This window comes from Letharia lupina, assembly GCF_014066315.1.
Source record: "Letharia lupina isolate WasteWater1 chromosome Unknown contig_11, whole genome shotgun sequence".
NCBI classification, from domain to species: Eukaryota; Fungi; Ascomycota; class Lecanoromycetes; order Lecanorales; family Parmeliaceae; genus Letharia; species Letharia lupina.
In genome coordinates, this window is record NW_023502980.1 from 1,727,995 (window position 1) to 1,743,656 (window position 15,662).

The 15,662-nt window shown below is 52.2% G+C and overlaps 5 protein-coding genes across 5 annotated transcripts; 4 read left to right on the plus strand and 1 right to left on the minus strand.

The window, feature by feature from the left end:
- Window positions 1–2,549: 2,549 nt before the first annotated feature.
- On the plus strand, window positions 2,550–3,962 carry HO133_001071 (uncharacterized protein; the record flags this gene model as incomplete). Its single annotated transcript, XM_037292003.1, has 2 exons — window positions 2,550–2,604; window positions 2,626–3,962. 2 exons carry the CDS (start codon window positions 2,550–2,552, stop codon window positions 3,960–3,962), a joined length of 1,392 nt encoding a protein of 463 aa, XP_037152365.1.
- A 549-nt stretch (window positions 3,963–4,511) lies between these two features.
- On the minus strand, window positions 4,512–5,810 carry HO133_001072 (uncharacterized protein; the record flags this gene model as incomplete). The annotated part of the gene is made up of 3 exons (XM_037292004.1): window positions 4,512–4,955; window positions 5,012–5,097; window positions 5,147–5,810. 3 exons carry the CDS (start codon window positions 5,808–5,810, stop codon window positions 4,512–4,514), a joined length of 1,194 nt encoding a protein of 397 aa, XP_037152366.1.
- A 970-nt stretch (window positions 5,811–6,780) lies between these two features.
- On the plus strand, window positions 6,781–9,488 carry HO133_001073 (uncharacterized protein; the record flags this gene model as incomplete). The annotated part of the gene is made up of 2 exons (XM_037292005.1): window positions 6,781–9,074; window positions 9,128–9,488. 2 exons carry the CDS (start codon window positions 6,781–6,783, stop codon window positions 9,486–9,488), a joined length of 2,655 nt encoding a protein of 884 aa, XP_037152367.1.
- A 370-nt stretch (window positions 9,489–9,858) lies between these two features.
- Window positions 9,859–10,915, plus strand: HO133_001074 (uncharacterized protein; the record flags this gene model as incomplete). The annotated part of the gene is made up of 4 exons (XM_037292006.1): window positions 9,859–9,960; window positions 10,035–10,069; window positions 10,138–10,674; window positions 10,747–10,915. 4 exons carry the CDS (start codon window positions 9,859–9,861, stop codon window positions 10,913–10,915), a joined length of 843 nt encoding a protein of 280 aa, XP_037152368.1.
- Window positions 10,916–11,831: 916 nt separating this feature from the next.
- Window positions 11,832–14,478, plus strand: HO133_001075 (uncharacterized protein; the record flags this gene model as incomplete). Its single annotated transcript, XM_037292007.1, has 4 exons — window positions 11,832–12,021; window positions 12,075–12,356; window positions 12,412–13,952; window positions 14,005–14,478. 4 exons carry the CDS (start codon window positions 11,832–11,834, stop codon window positions 14,476–14,478), a joined length of 2,487 nt encoding a protein of 828 aa, XP_037152369.1.
- Between the last annotated feature and the right edge of the window lie 1,184 nt (window positions 14,479–15,662).

Genomic DNA, 15,662 nt, shown 5'->3' on the forward strand with positions numbered 1-15,662 from the left:
CGAGCCCGAGCTCACTCAGACCCAAGCCCTCAGCTCAGCCTGCGTGGAAGGAGGACGCTGGGACCGTCAAGAAAGGAACGAGCGATGCAAGAGCGATGGTGGACTTGATGCTATACAGCAGTAGGTACAAGCCAACGGCTTACAGCATGAGGAACAGGGCTGGAAGCATGGTTATTGGGTTGGGTGCTTGGTAGGGGGTCGGTGGGAAAGGTGAGCTCAGACACACTTTGAAAACAACAATTCCCTTTCGGTTAGTGGTGCCGTTCATCACAACTTTGCGTTGAGTGCGCCGAGGTCCGAAGTACTAGCGGATGATCAACACTGTACTGGGAGAGGAGGTTTATTAAGTCCGGGGAGGTGGAACTAGGCCTGGGGCTCTCACGACATGAGCCTGTCTTTGTCAGTCGCATCCACTACTACAAGCCATACTTGTTCAGTCACTGTGAGCATATTCATGGTGCCTGTCAGCTGCATGTGGATTCAGATTGACGTTCCAAGCTTCTCTGGAGGAGATTAGAAGGTTCCATGCATACGCTGAACAAACGAGCTTAAGAACAAGGGTATGCAGCATGGCAGTCCGCATCCTTCCAGAAGGGTATCAAAGAGAGCACTGGATATACCAATGGCTGCAGCCCCTGCAGTGGACGTCCAGCAAACTGTTTCCCACAGCATCTGGCCATCCTTCCTCACATCAGAATCACGAACCCGCGTGGCCAATCCCAGCCATAGGCTCATCGGTCCATCCTCCCTCAGCCAACAAGGGTGTCCAATTTTGAGATTGGCCCACAGATAGAATAGATCTCCTCTTTCGTTCCGTAGGCTCGTTCAGGCTTCAGAAGCTTGGCTACCGAAAAGGCATCAAAAATAAGCGGGGCGGTACGCTTGACGATGCAGAAAGTTTCGGTGCCATGACTCCAGCTATCCACACTTCAGCCGCATCCTACTGTCCCCTCATGATTCTTATGCTGATTGCATACCGACTAGTCGTTCGGGTTCGGAAGCCATGTCCCGCTTTCGCTCACACTTTTCCTTCAAGGCAGCAGCTTCTCTAGCACGTTCCAAGTGATCCCTACGCCTCTCCGGAGCTGAGAGCTAGCATTCCAGGCCAGCCAGCCTGGAGTTCCCAAAGCCTGCAGCAGTAGAGCGGAATCTCGTTGCGGTCCAGCTCCATCTCGAGTGTTGCGTTGCCGAGATAAATCTCTCTCCTCAACACATGCAACGCAGCCCCGACAAGCACAAAGAGCTTCTCGGCATGTCAGGGTACTTGGCAAACAAGTCTTGTATTGTTGTCTCGGGGTTCCACAGAAGGAGAAGTGCGGTCAAGTCGGAGAGCAAGAAGCCTCGGCAGAATGCTCGCTGTTTCGTTGCGGTCACGGATTCTTGACTGACGGAGTCAATCTACTGTATAGAGAATGTCGTTAGCAATGATCATCGAGGCGGAAGATAGGCGCACTCTTCGTTCTCCAGTGTCAAACCTTAGTGTGACTGCTGATTTGAACCATCTCTTCTCCGCCTATGGTGCGCTGACAGCACCTTTTAAGAAGCATGAAAAGGGCCCAGGCCAGCAAAATGGGAATCCTTGAACAACGACTCGCCTAAATCATATGAGTCAGACAACAGATGATGATTGGGGAAGCATGAATGAAGGGAGTGGAAGAATCTGCAATGGAATGAGGTCGGAGATGGCGAGTCAAGCATTGCGCCAAGCCGGATGAGCCCGAATCATGAATCTACTGGCCACGGCGACAGCATATTAATATTTTCGATGATTGATGGACGTGTCATGGACAACGTCCAAGGTTCAAGAGCACGACAGAGGATAGCTGGCCAGGAGAGTACTCTCTTGTTTTGGTCTTGATTTACAATTATGAGACGATCAGAGGGAAGAGAATGGCTTCCGAACCTGGTATTCACAACTGCACAAGGATTTTGCCTGATGCAATCATGCATTTTGACAGTATTTCTCTTCTAACATGACATAAAGAGCATGATTTCTGCTATGAAATTAATCTCGAAGCCTCAAAGCCAAAGATAGCCCTCAGAAAGGCTTCGGGGTTCTGTACTGTAGATCTGTGGCTGTGCATGTACGCCTCTACGCCACACCTTTCGCACGTGAGAGTGACATCAGTGCAATGGTGGGGCGAGATTGCCCCGCTCATGCCAAGTTGGAAACAGAAAGCTGAGCTTGTAATTTATTGTTCTAACTTGATTCCTTGATAGTAGACCGGTAGTGTATGCATGTGACGTCTGAATCGAATGAGAAAAGGTCCCTGCCAACTTTTCACTTTTCACTACCTTGTACCAGCTCAGGGAGTACCTACCTTAGACCTCAATTCGTAGTTCGTACGGCAAGCAAAGCGCAGATCTTTATTTACCCACCTATTTCTACAACTACTTAAGACCCCGCCTTCATCCTGCTTCACCAAATCTTTTTCATTTCAATAACTCTCACACCTCGAACCTCGTACTCAATCTATCACCTCTCAACCGACTCACACGTCCAACTTCACTTACAATTAACACTTCAATAAACACTTCACACCGCCAACATGTCTGGACTCATGCACAAGGTCAAGGATGCCCTTCAAGGCGGCCACAAAGATGGTGAGTTCCCTCTCTTCAAAGCGTCACCATCGGCTACTAATCTCATCACTCCAGAGAATGCAAAGCTCGAGCATGACGGGCTCCAGGGAGACCACGGCAGCCAGTCCGGCGTTCATGACACTCCCGTCTCAGATTCCGTTGCTCACGGTGACTCCATGTCGCCTACAAACCCTGGCGTCCTCAACTCCACCAAGCGTGGCATCCACGGTGACCGTGACACCGGCACATCTGGTACTGGCCTCTCGAACCAAGAACTCACTGGACAGACCGGGATCGAGGGTGAGTCCGGCTCTGTTGCCCACGGCAGTTCCATGTCTCCTACCAATCCTGGTGTCCTCCATTCCACTAAGCCTGGCATCCATGGAGCGAGAGATGCCGGGACTGGGAGTACAGGCCTTTCCAATTCTGAGCTAATGCAAGACTCAGGTGCAGGCTCTGGAATCGGCTCTGGTACTGGCTCAGGTTATGATAGCACTTCCCGGGATACTGGCCTCGGTAGCGGCAACAACGCTGGGCCTCAGTACACCGGGACAAGCGAGCGTGACACCGGCCTTGTTGGCTCTGGCGTCGACACTACGGGCCGTGGCACCACTATGGATGAGTCCTCAATGAACGCGGGATCCGGATCAAGCTACAACCCCAACGACCGTAGCAGCACTGGTCTCGACGGTCAGGATGTCTTGACCGGCTCCGGCTCAAACACCCGTGACACTGGTATTGTGGGAGGTACGGGCTCCGGCTACGACTCAAGCTCTCGCATGGACCGTGATAACACGGTTACTGGCTCCGGCCTCGGTGGTGACGAGGGCATGATTGCTGGGGGCTCAGTTCCTCAAACAGGCTCTGGATACGACACGAACACCGGCGGTGCTGACTTGACTAGCGGAGGAACGGGGTCCCGCTTGACTGGCAATGACTCCGGCTTGGGCTCTGGCTACGACTCAAACACTCGCGATACCGGTATCACCGGCGAAGGATTGTCTGGAACGGGCTCAGGCTTGGCAGGTGGTAGCTCCGGCTACGAATCTAACACTCGCGATACCGGTATCACCGGCGAGGGATTGTCTGGAGCGGGCTCAGGCTTGACAGGTGGTAGCTCCGGCTACGACTCCAACACTCGCGATACCGGTCTCACTGGTGAGGGGATTACCGGCACAGGCTCAGGAGCGACCGGTGGTGATTCCGGCTTCGGTTCCGGCACCGGCTCAAGCGGCCGCACGGGCCTCGTTGGTGAGGGCGAGCAATACGTCGAGGGTTCCGAGAAGCACCACCATGGAGACGGGCACCCAGAGGATATCGTTCACCCCGGTCACCACTACACCGAGACCGCCAACGCTCTCGACCCTCACTTGAACTAGGCCGGGGAAAGCGGTCTGATTGATACTCGCCATGTCAGCACATTTGCGGGTGCGAAGCCAGGATACTTGCTTGCTTGCTTGCTCGAGCTGGATATCGAAAAGGGATGGAAGGAGCTTGATAGAAAAGCACTCGCATTGCGGTATGCAATAGCCCGCCTGTAAATAGAAATGCGAAACGAGCATGAGCATATCAATGATTCCCCTCCTCGAAGAGTCTTACCGTCCCGATTGGATTGAACACTCTACATACTTCTGACCCGGTCTTGATGTAGCAAGTAGAGTCATGATCAACAATAGGCTTCTCCGGCTTTGCGATTTGCTTGATGTTGTTCATGTCATGACTGAACGAAGCTACTGCTAATATACTTGATGCACAGGGGGAAAAGGGAGTGTGAATCCATATATTCAAAGCCATAAAGACCTGCTTCTCTCCCCTTCTCTAGCCTGAGAACCGCAGACAAAAGCCAAAGCAAGCCATGCAATCCTTCCCAAGCAACCCAACCTCTTGTCATCCTGCCTGCTCCACACCTCGGCCGTCAACGGATCCCGTCAAGTTCGCGCACCGTTTGACACGTTACCCAATTCCGCCCCAGGCGCGGCGTCGTAGACGTCAGTGAGGTCCTCGGTCTCCTTCCGCGATACCTCTGCGGGTGAGAAGCCGGGCTCTTTCCGTCCGCCTTTCAACGCGGACATCCTCCGATGGCGCCCTTGTCCAGCCGTGTGGTTTCCCGGACTGGCCTTGACGCCGTCCGGGTCGTAGTGATCGGCTTCTGCGCCGGTTACGGTTCTGGCCGCGCCGTGAGTCTGTTGATCGCTTGGTTGCAGGTGGACGGTGGTTGGAGGCCGACTGCCGTGGATCTCCGGGTCGAAATGTTCCTTCTCGTGCTCGTCGAAATCGGCACCGGGATTCGCGGTTTCGTATTCGAGCATCTTCATGAATCGGTAGAAGCCCGAGGCTAGAATCGAGCCGAGGATGGGCCCGAGCCAGTAGATCTGAGTGTCCCGCGGGTCAGTGTCCGTTGTCAATTGCAGGGACAAGGGCGGCATACCCAATGATAGTGGTGAAACGTATGTAAGACCACCTCAGGGCCGAATGATCGAGCCGGGTTTACTGACCCGCCGGTGTAGAAGACACCTGAAGCAGTCAGCAGACACAAAGGTTGGGTCCATCATTGGGACCGGACCAGTAAGTTCAGCAATGAACAACGACAAGCCAATGCCAACGGGCGCTATGAAGGTTGCCTTGTGCTTCTCGGCCGCAAGCATGAAGATGGTGAAGACTAGTTGAGCGGTAAGGAACATCTCGATGAAGAGACCCTGGGTAATCGAAGTGCCTATCCTGAGCGCGGTCCGGACGTCCAGTGGTCCTGGAAATAGCACGCTGACGACCGCGGCCGCGGAAATGGCACCGAGGATCTGTGACACCGTGAGAAGCACGCCGCGTATATATGGCAATGCCCCTACGAGACACATTCCGAGTGTGACGGCAGGATTGAAGAGCCCTCCAGAGATGCGAAAGAAAACCCAGGCGTTGACGGCCAGAGAGAAGCCGAAGCACAAGCTGATGTACAGGAGTTGGGCTGGATTGGAAGCCTGAGCAATAGTAGTGGACGTCTGAGATTTCGTTTGGGTGTTTGCGACTTGGGTGCCGGAGAAAGCGAAGAAGAGGAATAAAAAGGTGCCGATGAACTCTCCGCACATGGCAACGAAATGAGAGCGAAAGTGTCTGGGTAGGTATCTCAGGATTGGAAGCCGATTGACGATTGTGGAGTCAGTCCCCTGCCTGTGTCGCTTCCTGGCCCTTCCCGGAAGCACGAAGCCTGCGGCTAGAGGTTCGTCAATGTTCATGATTGTAGGATGTAGGTTTGCGTAATGCGGTAGGGTGTAGGATCAATGAAGTTATCCAGGACACTGGAAGAAGAGACTGGGAAAGTTGATTGAGCTTCAAACATAAAGAAGCCGTTGGCAGGAGGCGATGAGACACACTGCCCGTAGAAAGGAAAGCGGTACCTGTCGCTCATGCCGCGCCTTCCTTATGCTCCAGCACAGTTGCTGGGCTGGTACACTGGCGCTCATATTCAACAAAATTCCATCTTCTACGAGCTACCGTTTAGTAGCAGCGAAGGGTGCGAAGACAATGAACAGCTCTTCGCAACGCTGCCTTCTGCTTTCTGACACATCGCACCGTTTTCATACTTGACCATTTGTATGGTGATAGAGTGATTAGCGCACGTCAGCGGTTGAAGTTTCTCAGCAACGGGTATTTGAGGGTTAGAGGTTAGATGTCTAAGGTAGCTACATCCATCCGAGTCAAGTCTCTTGTACTTGACAATTTTGTTGGTCACAGTACAGGATGCCCTAGGCTTCTGATCAAAGATGTTGGCAGAACATATTGTTTGTCTGGGACCTACTCGTAAAGCATGTTGCCCAAGGACCCTTGCTACTTGAATCATGCAGCTTTGCTATAAAGCAGACGCTAAGGTATGTAAACAAAGGACATCTTTGACCATGACGTGATTGATCCTAGATTTCTGAAAAAAGCTTAACCAGCTTGGACAAAAGCAATATTGGCTAGCCTCATTAGAATTAAGTACCCGAGCCGCCATCGTAGCCTTGGCACTGGCAGCATGATCACACTCACTCCGACATCACAGTCTCCTAAGCACTCCTGACCATTATCACTGAAAATTCTACTGCATGAAAAGGCCTGCTTTACGTAAAATATCCCTATCTCTATGGACGCTATATTCCGCCATCCTTGTTTGGCGGCAGTCTGAGCGTTTATCCAACTTTTGAGTAGGCACGCCTTCGCTCCAAGATGCCTCCCCACCATCTGATTTTGGTATTCTTGTGCATTGTCGGCCTACCGACTGTCTTGACATTCTTCTCCCTCCTACATTCACATCCAAGGGGCCAGATAGCAACAGAATCAACCTCCGACACGCCAAAAAGTGGCCTCCGCGCTCTGTTCTCCTTCCACACGCCGTCTACTCTCTTCCCGCCTTCAGCCATCATCAGCCTCACAGACGACAACTCAACATTCTTCCTTGCTCGACCTGCCGATTTTGGCCCTTCTCTTTCAGGAAATGGCCTGAGTGGGCAGCTTTGGATCGGCAGCGGTTTTGGTGATGATAATTTAGGAAGAGGAGGCCCTGGCGCAGGCGCAGAAGGCGAGCTTGGGTGCAGCGATGTACCCGGCTGGGAAGGCGGCATTCAGCAGCATCGTAGAGATACCAGCGCCGACCAGACCTCTGTTGCTCACAGTGGCGACGAGGCCAATGCTGCTCAGCAGAAGAATGGCGGGGGTTCACCACTCGAAGTAGTATCCGACGATGCCGAAGAGCCTTCTGAGGCTGACGGCACTGACGACCACCTACACCACCCTCTCCCTTCATCACCCGTCTCGAAGCCTTCGGGGCCCGGACGACCTGCTCAGCACCAGGCGGCTCAAGTGGGGCAACCTTCTACACATGCAGATATACAGTCGCTACAGGAAAGTGCTGAGATATCCGGAAAGATTGTATTGCTGAGTCGCGGCGGCTGTGGTTTTTTGGAAAAAGTCAAATGGGCACAGCGGCGAGGTGGCAGCGCTCTCATTGTGGGTGACCATACCCGCGGTGGCGCACTTGTCACAATGTACGCACGAGGAGACACATCCAATGTCACGATTCCGTCGTTGTTCACGTCACATACTACTGCTCACCTGCTTTCATCCCTCATTCCTCCTGAGAGCCCTGTGGATGAGTCTGAATCAGAGGACACAATAACTGGACCAGGATCCAGTGCTGGTGCTAAGAAGGAGGGTTCAAAGACTAGAGTTGACGTTGACGGACCTACCTTCACACCTGCGTCCGGTCCAAAATCGACCTCAACGCCGTCGAGATCTTCTAAGGGAAAGAATGCGAAGTCTTCGGGAAAAAACGGAAAATTGCAGCCAAAGGAAAAGCCGAGCTGGCTAAGATCCCTCGCGTCTAGTCTGGGAATGGGTAGGGAGAATTATGCTCCTGGAACGCTGGAGGACAGTCGGCGACCGCCAAGCAGTGGCCGCCTCGACTGGTTTAGTGAGAAACTGACTGACGAATCACCCAAAGAAAAAGCGACGAACTCAAAAGAAAAGAATGGGAAAGCTAAAGGCCAAAGCAAAAGCGAGCCATTCGGAAAAGTCACCAAAGATACCAAGAAGTATTCTTCACATCCCGGTTCTAGCGATGATTTTGTTATTGGCGTTCAGGATTGGCGCGATCCAGATCTTGTAGCAGCGAAGCCTTCCGCCAAAACGAAGAGCACCACGACCACTCGAGCTTCTGCAGCAACTCCCGTGCCATCGAAAGGATCTGGAAAGGCGGGTGAATCAGCCGATGAGAAGCCAGGAAGCGCCCTAACAGGTGGCAGCATCACGCCAGGTAGTGGACAATACAACAAGCCTGGAAACAAGGCCGGAACTAGTGATCAATCCCAGAAAGCTGCAGCGAAAGACGAGAGCAAGAAAATTGCCACCGGTTTGAAGAACCAAGCTGCAGCACAGGAAGCCAGTGTCAGCCAGCTTGAAGCCGAGTCGGATGAGGAACATGAAGGACTGTGGGTCACGCTAACCCCAACAACTATGTCTACAAGCCCTTTTTTCGATACGCTGCTCGTTCTAGTAGTAAGCCCACTAGTCACTTTGACAGTTGTCTACGCTCTCCTGCTATTGCGTTCAAGGATCCGTCGACGGAGATGGCGAGCGCCGAAATCTGTGGTCGATCGTCTTCCAATACGGACATACCATACCATGTCCTGTACTTCTACCACTTCGTCGACGCGGTTTGCTTCGCCTCAAAGCTCTTCGCCGACCTCTCCTCTCCTCCAGACGTGTCCTCGGACTATCACAGCTCGTTCGAGACCACGTTCAGCGACGGCATCGGGTATCGGGGACGCTGTTTCTGCGTCTCTGGAACGAGCTAGTGCAAAGGTATCCACAGCGCAGCTGGAGAAAGGTGCCAGCCTGATTAAGCCTCACAAGAAATACAATGGCAAGCAAGTCGAGTGTGTGGTCTGTCTTGAGGAATATGTGGATGGTGAAAGCAGAGTGATGAGCCTACCGTGTGGCCATGAGTTTCACGCCGAGTGCATGTAAGCAACCTACGCCTTTCCATTTACTTAATTGTGTTCTGACTGATTACTAGAACGCCTTGGCTTGTCACTCGCCGCCGAACGTGCCCTATTTGCAAAGGGGACGTCGTTCGCTCGATGACCAATCCATCTTCGAGCACTACCACACCTACCACTCACGCACCATACCACGACAATGTCGAAGACGTCCAGGCACAGGCTGCTGAGACTACCAACGAATCGCCTTCAGCCGCAATTCCAATCCCTCGTGATACTGACCTGGAGCGCGGTGATGATATGGCAGCTACTCTCGTCAACGACCAACCCGAAGCCTCGACCTCAAGGAGCAGCTGGAGGGGTCTCACATCGCTTAGTCTATCTGCGTTCAGCGGAGAGGCAGGGAGGAGACAACCGCAAGCCAACCGAGACAGATGAGATGATATCTTGAGTGATCATTGAATCTTTCCATAGCCAAGGAGCATGGGCGTTCGGGGCGTTGGACAGCATGTATACGGATTGTGGAGGTTGGCAACGAACAGTGCAAGCGTTAAGTACCACCATTGTACCTAGGGGTCTACTTGTTCAAACGGGATCATCCATTTTAGATATCAAGCTTCTATCGAGATTATTACTTCAGTCATTCATGCCCCTCACGACGGAGTATGCAAGCGTAAAAGAGAGTCGTAGGGCTGATACTGATCGCGTGCCTTGTTTTCATGGCACTCCAACGAGGCTCGCAAGACTCATACAATCGACATCACCTCCACCCTCACTACTCTATTCTGCATATAATCACTCTCCTACCATGGCAGACAAAGTCAGGGACGTCGCTGTCGGCGAGGCCGACCGCATCAAGACCCTAACCGTTCAAGCGGCGCGTTCTGCGGCATACCTATACCCTGTCAAGGCAAGCTGTCAGATTCTACCAGTTGTTTACCGCAACACTCGGAGGTCTGTCTGCTAATGAATTCGAGTGTCTAGGGTATCTACTATTTCCTATCCCATCGCTCTCTATGGTATGGCCCCGTTCGCGACCGCAATGCTAGCACAGCAGACAGCAGACGCTAAACACTTACCTTCCCAGGAAGCCTCTCACAACCAAACTTGCCCCGACAATGACTCTAGGCCTCGGCGTAACCACCTTTATGTTCCTTTTCACCTACGTACCCCAGGTGGCCGTCATGGCGTTTACCTCTGGCCCTTTGGCTGCCGTCAGCGCCGCCCTGCTCGTCCTGTCTGAGTCTTCAACCCTCTTCACAATTCTCAGCAAGACCTTCCTCATCGAAGACGCTCTCACCGACACATTTGATGGCGTGCTGGTGTCTAAGAATACTACAAATCTCGTCAGCGAGGGAAGGCAGATCAAAGGAGGCAGCGATATCATGGGCAAGCTGGGGAAATTGACGAAGAAGCCGTTTCAGAAGTTTACGCCTACGGCAATTATTAGGTACTTTATGTATCTACCGCTGAACTTCATACCAGTGGTTGGAACGGTTCTGTTTGTGGTATTGCAGGGGAGGCGTGCTGGCCCGGCGGCTCATTCGCGGTATTTTCAGTTGAAGCAGTGGAATAGTACTCAGAAGCAGAAGCACATTGAGGAGTATAAAGCGGCATACACGAGGTAAGTCACCACCAGGCGGCACCAGTGCAGGGGCTTTGGGATTCGGAACATGTGCTGATAGGTATGGGTTAGCTTCGGTGTTGCAGCTGTCCTGCTAGAATTGGTGCCTATTGCGAGTATCCTGTTTGCATTTACAAATACGGTGGGAGCAGCTCTGTGGGCAGCGGATATTGAGAAGGGGAATGTGACGACGGAGGGTACGGCGCCGGGGTTGAATGAGCAGGCCAGGAAGGCGGAGTGACATAGGAGGGTGGGAGTGTGGTGCGAGAGTAGACGGCAGCTTGCAGGGCTGTCAGTCTCATTGCGATGATCTCTCCGCCGTTTTCGTCTGCAAACTGCTTACGCTACTGGCAAGAAGATATCCTTTAACCACCGGAACATGCGAACCGAAGCGTCTCGAAACGCCAGATTCACTATGCGAGGTGAGAAGCAATGCATGCATTCCACGTGTCATATTCCGTGGCATGAACATGGCCATCACTCGGGTCTAAGTATCCTACCAGCTGCTCTTCGTGGGTGTCCATTCAACTTTCCCCTTCTCTGACACATAAATCATCACGTTCAACGCCATAAGCACATATCTGATAGAAACGCGCAAGCAATAATTAGCCAGTTCCCTAGCCATCTGCACCGAGTCCTCCTTGAAAGAACTCCTGCAAATACCAAGACAGGTCCCGCTTCATCCGCTTCCAGAGGAATAGCAGAATCCGTTGCAACCTCGCCGGCGCTTCGGAGATGCGCGAGCGGGGTCTCGACCCAATTAAATCTGCTTTGTATCACTGTGAAAAAATCCATAAGAAGAAAGGGGCAGATTCATCGGCGTCGTGATTACCGTAAGCGCGGTCGAATCCCATAATCGTCACTCGGTGATCTGAAATTTCCCTCCACTTCTTTCCTCCTTTGTTGACACTCCTATCCTAATACAACAACAAAACTCGGCAGCAGCCACCACGTTCATTTGATCTCAGTATCTTCCTGACGCTTTCAAACCCTTCCCTCATTCTTTTACACTTCACTTCACCACATTCCTTCACCTCTTGAACATCAACACCGTCACTCTTTTGGTGCGTAAGTCACTCTTGCCTCCACGAGACTCAGCACGCGATGGCCCGCAAGCTTCCCCAGATTTGCTGACCACATCTCGCATTAGCCCGATCATGAAGAACAAGCTCTTCTCAAACGGCTTGACCGTGGTCTCGCTCATCACAGCTGGACTGGCACTGACCACCAACGCGAAGCTCCGAGCTCATGGTCACCAGCATGGCGATGTCTTTGGTCGTATAATGCACAAGTCAACAGCTAGCTCTGGTAGCAGCTTGGGTATCACCACCCCCGGGGTAGCGGACAGTAAGCCCCACCACGCTGCCAGACCTAGGTACGCGTACTAACTTGCCCTCCAGACTCCGTTGCCGTACTTCCTACGGCTACTGGCGTTGCTCATTGCGTTGGCGGGGACTGTGGTCCTATCAATGCAACTCATCATTCGAATCATTTCACATATCCAACACCCGTCCCGCAGTTACAGCTCCAAGCTCTAGAAGTCCAAGATGGCAAGTTGGCTAGTCTTCCCACCCGTCGTCGAAACCGCTATCATACCTCGCAAACTTTCGGCAAACACGAAGCAGCTCCAACCACCGAGCTGGGCCCATCTTCTACAGGCAATATATTGGTAAAGACAAATGGTACGTACTGGCTAACCTAGCGCTGAGTGCAAAGCTGACTGGTTTACTTTTACAGACGCTGAACCTGCCGGGATCACTCTCTGGAAAGCTGGTCTCGAAGTACAAGGTGACTTGAAGAACGCTTCAGACAAGGAAGATGAAGGCCACTCCCTCTCAGCCTTCGACGCCTCTAGACCTCATCCAGACCACGAAGTTATTGCTCCTAGGCAGGAAGACGGCTATCAATCCTTCGTCCTTGGAGGCTTCTCGAATCCAACCCCTACCGCGTCGTCAGTAGCTCCAAGTGCCACAGGTATCTCAGTATGCCCAGCTGACAACGGTACAACCTACACATCGGACGCTGGGATAGTCTACCAAATCATCTGCAACACCGATTTTCCAGACGATGATTACCCTTTCCAGCTGGTCGATAGCTTTGACGGTTGTGTTCAGAAGTGCGATGCATACAATTACAATGCTCATCACGTCCAATGCGTGGCCGCGTTGTTCATTGCCAGCCGAGATGAAGGTGCCAATGATTGCTACTTGAAGTCTTCGATCGACAACCCGACCCCATCAACCCTGAGGATCCAGGGTGCAGTCCGCATAGGTTACGCTTCATCCTCAGCTATAACCAGCGCAACTTCAACGGATACCCCTTCTTCATCATCCGCAGCTGCCACGACTTCAGCATCAAGTATTTCTAGCCCCGGGGTCACATACGCCTCGGGTGACTCTATCATGCCGCCCAAGGTTGCAGGATCCCACTTACAAGGTCCGAGTCAAAACGTGCCCTCATCGCAGTACCTTGACATCGAAGCTCCTGCAGGCATAGCGCTTGCTAAGACCCTACTCACCATTGGAGTCAACAGCGATCTTTCCACCGGCTACCCCATGTCGCCAGAAACTGGCGTTCTCGAAGTTAACCTCTCAACACAGTCCCATCTCAGTCCCTTGACTGATACCCCTCATCTATCTCGAGACGGCGGTAAAGGAGGTATGCTCAATGGTGAGCACCTGTTCGTCTTCTGCGATACAGGCTCATACTCGCCTCCCACCTCCACAATAGATGGCAATTTCCTTGGGTTTGTGTCGAGCTCTGTGGCCATTGACGTTGGCATGAATGGCTTAAGTGGGAAGGCCCTAGAGTTACAGGACGGCATTGGAGAATGGAGTGACAACGTTGGCCGGATGCGCGGCTTTGCACCTTTGACAACAGGTGAACTAGCGTACAACGAAGCCTTGCAAGGCAACGGTCAGCGATATGCAATCTGGCCTGAATCATCTATCATTCCTCTTGATGCAACCACAGCCATTATTTATGCGCCAATCGTTTACGACAACGTCAACATGGCCACTAAAGCTGCAGTATTCACATACACTGGTTCAACACTCCTGACAATCACCGCCGGCGGGAAGGGTGGTCCAATTGCCGAGCGTACCGTGAACAAGATTTTTGATCAAGATGAGGTAGAGTGGGGCTGTGCGGGAGGTCTCCGCTCTTGGGGTGCTTCTGGTGTTGGAGGGGACGATGGAAACGTCTATCTCTTTGGCAACGTTGCTGGTGGCCTTCTCGTGGCGCGAACATCGGCTGCCACCGTGGGTGATCGTGACTCGGTAGGTTCTCTCGATGCTGACTATCCAGGTAACATGCTGACCTGGAAAAAAGTTCGAATATTGGGATGGTAGCTCTTGGAGCGGTGATATGCCTTCTTCATCATCTACGGCCTACTTCATCGAAGGCGCTTTCATGGACATCGATGTCTTCTATTCACCCCGGCATTTGACGTTCATCATCGTGTACATGACTGCCTACGCCGACAGCACCTTCTACTACCGCTACCTTCTTGCAGACCAAGGCATACTTCCGCCATTTGCGCCCGGAGGAGACTCATCCTCCGATTACGCTGAGAACATCCTCAAGTACAATTGGTCAGAGCAGGAGCTTCTTTTCAAAGCAAATCCTGGTCTGAGCGGGAAGTACATCTATTCTGGCGGAACTCACCTGGGTTACTACGGGTCCAACGACATCATCAATGGTGGCACGAAGATGCTGCTAAGCTGGACTTCTCCCACTGGTCTGGATCCCTCGACGCTTACTGGCGAGTACCAGATCGTCACCGCTGAGGTCGACTTTGTTTGAGCTACTTTAACGGCGTCCTATATCCTTATGGCCTGCATGCGGTACCTACATACCTCAAAGGTAGCGGTCAATATTCTGGAAATATTCTGGGGATATGGATTTCTTCAGTGTGAATGTTTGGCGCCCTCTTTCACTTCTAACAATGTCATGATGGAACGAGATAGATCACGACCAAGCGAACACTTGAGCTCTGATGAATCTGGCGATGCTTATCAAGGAGACGGTTAATGCTTTACTGCTGGCAGACTCTAGGCTTCAACTTTTAGTTACGTAGGGGAGGCTGGCCTCAATGAGGAGTTGTATACCATAAGCCTGAGATAGGTACAATCAATTGCGTGCAATCTGCCGGTCGGAGCTTGCAGTTCGCGTAGTCTCAGTAGCTCTAAAGGCAGTGTGACTCTGGTCGTGATGCATGCCCTTTAAACAGTTATTAATCCCCATAGTCGTCGACGCAATTTCTGACGGAAAGGCTACGAATACATGTCTCGTAGGACCTGGATCCATGATCACAGATCCGGAACGACGAGGCAGACAAAAGCGCAGGTGTCCACTTCCCTTCACCCCCGGCTTGAACACCGGCGGAGCGGGTACTTGCGGTCTTGCGCCGACGGCCCTGACGCAATTGATTTGTTGCTGGAAATGGATATGAAGGATTGATTGATTAACTATGGAATGGTATGTAGGCTACTTATATACCATGTGAAGCCCATGCTAATTTTCCACCTGATTGCCACCATGAGGGGTAGCTACAACACAGGTGCTGCAGCAAATCTCAACATTCGCCGATACTGTATGATATCATATGTTATGTACTGAGTGGTCCGCTAGACACGTGGATGGGGCTTCTCCTCCTCGGGCGGAGGGCCTCGCCGAACGTTTGCTGGCCCTGGCCCTGGAACTAGGATGGTGCTATGTAATTGCCACTCGGGAAGCTACCTGTACCGGCAAAAAGTCATCCCTGACTGGAATTCATGTCCGGTGCCCACATTGTGTTTGTGGTTTGTGGTTTGTGTTTGTGGTTTGTGGTTTGGACGGCGGGGGTCAGCGGGACAGAGGGGGTAGGTGGTTTTTTCACGGTTCGTTTGGGTTGGGAGGGTTTTTAGGTAGCTGGCTAGCTAGCTGTCTTTCTGTCTAGCTATCTATCTATCTATCTGTCTATCTATCTATTTATCTATCTATCTATC